The 7,656-nt window shown below is 60.0% G+C and overlaps 1 protein-coding gene across 1 annotated transcript; it reads right to left on the bottom strand.

Moving 5' to 3' along the window:
- Positions 1–954: 954 nt before the first annotated feature.
- Positions 955–7,288, bottom strand: GNAT2 (G protein subunit alpha transducin 2). The gene is made up of 9 exons (XM_057426536.1): positions 6,840–7,288; positions 6,087–6,129; positions 5,838–5,979; positions 4,864–5,021; positions 4,650–4,778; positions 3,743–3,872; positions 2,748–2,901; positions 2,219–2,423; positions 955–1,129 (listed from the first exon to the last, which is right to left on the bottom strand). The coding sequence occupies exons 1-8, from the start codon at positions 6,955–6,957 to the stop codon at positions 2,233–2,235; spliced, it is 1,065 nt and encodes a 354-aa protein (XP_057282519.1). The 5' UTR covers positions 6,958–7,288; the 3' UTR covers positions 955–1,129; positions 2,219–2,232.
- Positions 7,289–7,656: the final 368 nt, after the last annotated feature.

Below are 7,656 nucleotides of genomic sequence, written 5' to 3' on the forward strand. Positions count from 1 at the left end.
TGGATCAAGCACTCCGTGGGTGCTGTGGGTGCTGCTGGGTGCCAGCAGAGTGCATTTGTGCTCTGGAGGCTCTGCTCCAGCTTCCCCCCTGCTAGAACTGATGGGCATCTCACCAGGAACTGCCCTGGCAGCATCCAGGTGTTCCCTGACTGCTGCTGGAGCTGCAGCAGAGCCCTGGCAGCACCCAGGTAGGGACGTGCTTTGGTGGGGAAGGGTTTGGGCTTGGTTTTGGGTGCCCGAGAGGACCGCAGCATCTCCGCCCTGCGCTGCAGGTGTTGGTGAGCAAAGAGTGGTGAACCGAAGCTCCCGGGCACCGGGACTGGGGTTGGGGAGCAGCCATGGACATGAGGGACGTGCACACGATGCCTGTGTCCTTTATTGGGTGTCCTACAGTTACATGAAGCTGTACAGGGGATGTGGCAGCGCGCGGGGGCAGCTGTGAGGGACCAGCGTTTATTTACAACCAGTAAAGAGCAGCTGGAGCTCTACAGAGCGCAGAGAGGGGCTGGTGTCACCATTTCCTCTTCCTCCCACCCACGAGCATCCACACCTCCCTCAGAGCCCAACGCTCCTGCTCCTGCCTTTGCTTGCCCACCATCGACTCCAACCTGGGGCACAAAACCAACCCCGACCCCATCATTTCTTCTCCCAAAGGACTGGGGTGGGTTCCCCCAGGGCGCCCTCCCTCCGCTGCCCTCCAGAACTCCTGCTTTGAGGAATTCAGCTTTGGTAGAAGGGAGGAAACCAAGAGGGGAGGGTCTGGCCCTGCTCCCGAAGTGATGCTGCTGGCTCGGGACGACGATGGCTTGGTATGGAGTCATGGAACGGTTTGGGTTGGAAGGGAGCGTAAAGCTCATCCAGTCCCAACCCACTGCCACGGGCAGGGGCACCTTCCACTGGAGCAGCTTGCTCCAAGCCTCTAGAAACCAACAAGGAAAAAGAGGAAACGGCCACGAAAGGGAGCAGGGATTTCAGCTTTAGCCCCATCCTATCCTGGGCTGAAGGGAGGTGACGTGGTTGGGCAGGACATAGAAAAAGTGGGCTCCGAGGACCTCGTCTGTGTGTGTCTTGGTTAATCCTTTTGGCTCTGCGCAGCAGAACGGCGATGGGGATGAAGTCCTGACCTCTTCTGGAAGGCAGGGAGGAAGAAGAGGAGGTTAAAACCCTTTCCACCTCCATGAGGAAGCTGGAGGAAAGGGGGCAAGTAGAGAACCAGCATCTCATTGCACCATGATGGGAGACACTCATTGGGTTAAGCACTCCTGCCCCACGCAGTGGCGTTTACACCGATTGATGCTCAGGGATGAGGGAAGTGCCAGAGGTTCCCTGAACAACCAAAGGGTGGAATCTGGTGGCTGGAATCTGCTTGGGGATGGGGATGAGGGAGAGATGAAGGAGAGGGAAGAGGCAAGAGAGGGAGCACAGGGGTGAGAAGGGATGGTTATGACCCCAAATGAGTGGTGCTGAGCTGGAAGAGAGGGTGAAGAGTGGAATGGCCCCGGGTATGGTTATTGCCATGTGCCAAGGCTGTGAAGTGGAGCAGCACCGGTGATATGGGAATGGGAGGTTTGATGCTGCTGAGGTGCATGGTTTATCATGGAATCCCAGCTCCAACCCCTGCCACGGGCAGCGACACCTTCCACGAGAGCAGCTTGCTCCAAGCCCCTGTGTCCAACCACGGAGGAGGCCATGGAGATGCTGCAGGGCTGGGGCAGCCTGGAGAAGAGAAGGCTCCTGAAGGGGAGACCTGAGAGCAGCTCCAGTGCCTGAAGGGGCTGCAGGAAAGCTGGAGAGGGGCTTGGGACAAGGGATGTAGGGATGGGATGAGGAGAAACAGCTTCCAACTGGAAGAGGGAAGAGTTGGATGAGATATTAGGAGGAAGTTCTTCATTATGAGGGTGCTGAGGCGCTGGCACAGGGCGCCCAGAGAAACTGTGGCTGCCCCATCCCTGGCAGTGTTCAAGGCCAGGTTGGACACAGGGGCTTGGAGCAAGCTGCTCTAGTGGAAGGGGTCCCTGCCCGTGGCAGGGCTTGGAGCTGGAGGAGCTTTAAGGTCCCTTCCAACCCAAACCAATCCAGGATTCCATGATCCTTCCTCCACAGGCAGCCGTTCCCACACTGAGTTTGATGCCAAAGCCCCCTCCCCTCACCCCATGGCTTGGGCTCTGCCCCATCGCATCCCCTTTCCCCTCCCCATCCCCTTTAGCCTCTCGGCTACCTGCCACGCGCTGCTCAGAAGAGGCCGCAGTCCTTGAGGTTCTCCTTGATGATGACGTCCGTGACGGCGTCGAAGACGAACTTGACGTTCTGGGTGTCTGTGGCACAGGTCATGTGGCTGTAGATCTCCTTCACGTCCTTCCGCATGTTGAGGTCCAGGAACTGCGTCTTGATGTAATTCCCTGCGTCCTCAAACGTGTTGGGACCTGCGGAGGGAGGAAACGGGGCTGCTGAGCTGTGCCCATGGCAACGGTGGCCAACGGTGGACCTGGGGATGCTCCAGGGTTGGGTTGGGTTGGGTTGAGTTGGGTTGGAAGCTTCCTCTGGAGGAGGAGGAGGAGGAGGAGGAGGGGCTGGTGGTGCCAAGCACCTCACACCCATTTTAACCCTTCCCAAGGCCATGGCTGCTTCTCCTCTGCTCCTACCCCCAGGAACACGACTGCTCCCCCCATAACCCCAACCCAAGGTGTTATCTCCACGTGGTTTGGACACTCTGTGGGTCTCTGGGAGGGGGGAACCCATGGACTCACCGTCGTATTCAGGGAAGCAGATGCTGAGGTGGACCTTCTTGATCTTCTCCTCAAACAGGTCCTTCTTGTTGAGGAAGAGGATGATGGAGGTGGCGGCGAAGAACTTGTGGTTGCATATACTGTTGAATAGGTGCAGGGACTCGTGCATGCGGTTCTGCAAGGAGACACGGAGCCATTGCAGCCTCCAAACCCCCCCCATTCCCAAGGGAAGAGCTCTTCCCTGTCCTCCCTGCGCCACCTTCACCCAGAACCCCTCTTCCCATCTGAACCCCATCCCAGTGCTGGGTAAATCCAAGTGGTGCTCAGGTAGGAGCGGTGTTAAGCAGCTCCGGGCTATGTGATGCTCTGATCCCTCCTGCCAGCTCCTGGGATGTTCAGGAACGAAGGACGCCGGTGATCACGTTGGGAACGTTATCCAGGGAAAGCTCCCAGCCCTGCGGAATGCTTGGGATGCTCCTGTGGGATCTCCTCCACCTGTATGGCAGCAGGCGCCTTCTTCAGGGTGATGGGGATGGATGTGCCTTGTCCAGCTTCCCATGGCGGGGGAGATGCCTCCGACTGCTCCGCTCCTCTTGCTCCTCCTGAGGGATGCCCTGTCCTGGGGCTCTCCCGTTCCTCCTCTGCCCATGAAGCTGCTGTGCCTGGTCCTGGAGCAGTGGCTCTCACTGGGCACCCAGAGGACTTCACTGAGCAGCCTTGTGCCATGGAGCCCCAGCAGGCTTGGGTTGGAAGGGACCTTAAAGCTCCTCCAGCTCCAACCCCTTCCACTGGAGCAGCTTGCTCCAAGCCCCTGTGTCCAACATGGCCTTGAGCACTGCCAGGGACGGGGCTCCTGTGTCCCCATGAGCTCCATCCCTCCTCTCCCACCCCATTCCCACATCAGATGGCACCAAGTGCTGGTCCCTTCCCTCTGTATCCCCCCCCAAGCACCAACTCTGCTCCCCCCCACCCCATCCACCGAGTTGCAGCCGGGCACCTCCGGGACCCCAACCCACCACTTCATCGTCCTCCACCAGCACCATGTCGTAGGCGCTCAGCGCCCCGCAGAAGATGATGCAGGTCACCCCCTCGAAGCAGTGGATCCACTTCTTGCGCTCCGATCTCTGCCCTCCCACATCGAACATCCTGGTTGGGATGGGGACAAAGATGGGGTGGGGGGGCACATCTGGTCCTGATACCCCACATGTGATGGTGCCAGCACCCTGTCCTCAGCGGTGTCAGGGATGCGGTAACCAACCATCCCTGTCCAGATGGGGTTGGTGGTCCCTGGAGCATCAGGTTCACCCCAAAACCCATCCCCAGCATTGGGGCTGGGGAGGAACATGGGGGACACCATGGAGGGGATCATGGGGGAGATCATGGAGGGATCATGGGGGGTTCATGGGGGGATCATGGTGAGGATCATGGGGGGATCATGGAGGGATCATGGGGGGTTCATGGTGAGGATCATGGAGGGGATCATGGAGGGGATCATGGTGAGGACCATGGGGGGTCCATGGTGAGGATCATGGGGGGATCATGGAGGGGATCATGGTGAGGATCATGGGGGGATCATGGGGGATCATGGGGAATCATGGGGGGATCATGGGGGGATCATGGAGGGGATCATGGGGAATCATGGGGGGATCATGGAGGGGATCATGGTGAGGATCATGAGGGGATCATGGAGAGGATCATGGGGGGATCATGGTGAGGATCATGGGGGGATCATGGGGGGATCATGGAGAGGATCATGGGGGGATCATGGTGAGGATCATGGGGGGATCATGGGGGGATCATGGAGAGGATCATGGGGGGATCATGGAGGGGATCATGGAGAGGATCATGGGGGGATCATGGAGGGGATCATGGGGGGATCATGGGGGGATCATGGAGGGGATCATGGGGGTTGCACCAACCCACCTGAAATTGAGGTCTTTGACAGAGAACTTGGTCTCGATGATGCCCGTGGTCTTCACCCTGGACCTCAGCACGTCCTGCTCATTGGGCAGGTAGTCAGGGGCCGTGATCCTGTCCAGTTGGTTCAGGTAACTGGAGGGGGGCACAGATGGGGTTGTGAGGCACTGCTGACGTTCCCATGTCCGTCCCCCCTCCCCGGTGCCCTGACCCCACTCACTACGCGGCCGAGTCATTGAGCTGGTACTCGGCGGCGCGGTCGAAGCAAGCCTGGACCCCCCCATCCTTCCAGAGCTTCTTGATGCAGTCCACGAGCTCGGGGGGCATCGTGCCCTCCTCAATGGAGTCAGCCAGGTTGAAGAGCTGCCGCCCATCGTCCTGCAAGAGGGACCATTGCCATTGCCACCACTGCCATTGCCACCACTGCCATTGCCATCATCCCCATTGCCATCATCCCCATTGCCATTGCCACCATTGCCATTGCCACCACTGCCATTGCCATCATCCCCATTGCCATTGCCACCATTGCCATTGCCACCACTGCCATTGCCATCATCCCCATTGCCATCATCCCCATTGCCATTGCCACCATTGCCATTGCCACCACTGCCATTGCCATCATCCCCATTGCCATCATCCCCATTGCCATTGCCACCATTGCCATCGCCATCATCCCCATTGCCACTGCCACCATCACCATTCCCATTGCCACCATGGCCATTGCCATCATCCCCATTGCCATTGCCACCATCACCATTGCCACCATTGCCATTGCCATCATCCCCATTGCCATTGCCACCATTGCCATTGCCATCATCCCCATCGCCATTGCCACCATTGCCATTGCCATCATCCCCATCGCCATTGCCACCATCGCCATTGCCACCATTGCCATTAACACCATTGCGATTGCCACCATCACCATTACCACCATTGCCATTGCCACCATTGCCATTGCCACCATTGGCACTGCCACCATTGCCACTGCCATCATTGCCACCATCACCATTGCCACCATTGCCATTACCACCATTGCCGTTGCCACCATTGCCACCATCCCCATTGCCACCATCCCCATTGCCACCATTGCCATTGCCCCCATCTCACCGGGGCTCCCTGTGCCCAAACCCCACCGTGGGACTCCCCCATCGCCATGGAGGGGGGGGATGGGGATGATGGTGGCCCCCAACTGACCGCACGGGACGACTCGGCGTAGTCGATGCCCAGCGTGGACATGGCGCGGATGATGGCCAGGATGGACTGCAGGATGTTGCCGTAGATGATGGCCTTGAACTCCATGCACTCCTCGGGCGTGTAACCATCCTGGTGGATGATCCTGAGGGATGCAGGGGGGGGACACACAGTGGGAATCACCACCATGGGGATGGGTGACCCTGGGTGTCATCCCCCCATAGCCCAGGGGGGACCTGGGGCCGTACTCACTTCATCTGCTTCACGATGGTGCTCTTGCCTGATTCACCGGCCCCTGGAGAAGGGTAGGGGGACACCTTAGTGCTGGTCAGGGTGGGATGGACCCCAGGCCTGATGCCACAGCGATGGGCACCAGGGCCACTCTCCCATGTCCTGCATCTCCCAGTGCCATCATCCCCCTGCTCCCATTGCACCCAGTGCTGCACCACAGCCTGGGGACCTCCATGGGTGGTTGGGGACCCCCCAGACACCACCGGTCCCTGGTGTCCCACCTCCCGTGGTGGCCTCGGTGCCGTAAGCAGCTTAGGACAGCGCAGGAAGCTGCTTAGAATTAGGTGCTAATCGCCTTGACCTGTCCCCTCCTCTCCAGGATCAGGCCCCATCACCCCTCCCTGTCACCCCACAGCCCTCAGGGTCCCCCCCAGGTGGCAGGGATTGGGGTGCTGGTGGCAGGAGGTCCCCAAGACACCCCCCCCCCCCCCCCGAGGATGTGGGACCTGGTGTCCAGGTCCCATCCCTGCGTTGTCCCCTTTATCCCTGCCACCCGCCTGGCTGTCGCCAGGAGCTGATGCCACAACCATGGAGCTCCTCCTTGGGGTACGGAGCTGCAGGGAAGAGGAGCCGTTGGGATGAGGAAGGAGGTGATGGGCTGGGGACAGCCAGGCCCTGGTTGTGTTTCTCCCCTGCCCCATCCATCAAAGGGGTCCCCAATGGCACATAGGGACGAGGGGGACCCCCATCCTGCATCCTCCTGCGGAGCCTTACCCAACAGCAGCAACTTGACCGTCTTGGCCTCCTTATCCGCATCCTCCTGGAGCTTCTTCTCCAGCTCCTTGGACCTCTTGGCCATCTCCTTGTCCTCGGCGCTGGCCCCGCTCCCCATGGCCTCGTCTTCCACCGCCTCCTCCTCCTCCTCCTCCTCTAGCGCCTCGAGCTCCTCGAGGTCCCCAGGCTTTTCCAGCTCTCCTTTGGGAACGGCGATGGGCGACGGAGGAGGAAAGAGGAGCCCCGAGAGGCCGATCCCTGGCGTTGGGGTGCCCCCGAGCAGCGGCGTCCCGGGCGGGCTCTCCTCTAAATCCCCATGGAGAACCTGATTTGTTTGGAGCCTGGGATTTGGGGACCTTTTATCTCACCATGTGACCCAGGAAATCCACTTAGCCCAAGATGGCAAAGATTAGGGCTCAGGGGAAAAACCAATGGAGCATCTCGGGGAGGTGGCCATAGGGCTTTAGATAAGGGGGGGATGGACTCACAGGTAGTGAGACACCCCCCCCCCCGTCGCCATGGGGACACCCTGTGTCCCATGGGGTTGGAGGGCCCCCCATGTCCATGGCTTGTGTCCCCCCATGGGTTGGTTGGCATCAGGGATGGGGTCACCTCCTGCTTGTGTCCCCCCACCCCACAAGCTGGGGGGAGGCGGGGGGGGGCCTTGGGGGTGACAGAGGGACATGCCTGGGAGCTGGGGGGTCCCCTGGGTGCTGGTGACAAGGGGGACATGGCACTTGGGGGGTGCCCGGGGGGGGGAGATGAGTTAGTTAATGGGGTAATGAGCAGCCATGGGTGCCACCCATCGCCCTCCCGC

Source organism: Pezoporus wallicus, unplaced genomic scaffold (genome assembly GCF_028554395.1).
Source record: "Pezoporus wallicus isolate ANWC-B61680 ecotype Strahan unplaced genomic scaffold, APGP_CSIRO_Pwel_v1 contig_8345, whole genome shotgun sequence".
Classification (NCBI taxonomy): domain Eukaryota; kingdom Metazoa; phylum Chordata; class Aves; order Psittaciformes; family Psittacidae; genus Pezoporus; species Pezoporus wallicus.

Coding starts and splice junctions, on each gene's coding strand:
- GNAT2 (XM_057426536.1), bottom strand. CDS start 6,957: ATGGGGAGCGGGGCCAGCGCCGAGGACAAGGAGATGGCCAAGAGGTCC. Junction 3,873..4,649: donor GTCAAAGACCTCAATTTCAG/GTGGGTTGGTGC, acceptor CATCCCAACCAG/GATGTTCGATGTGGGAGGGC. Junction 2,424..2,747: donor CTGCTTCCCTGAATACGACG/GTGAGTCCATGG, acceptor CTCCCTCCGCAG/GTCCCAACACGTTTGAGGAC.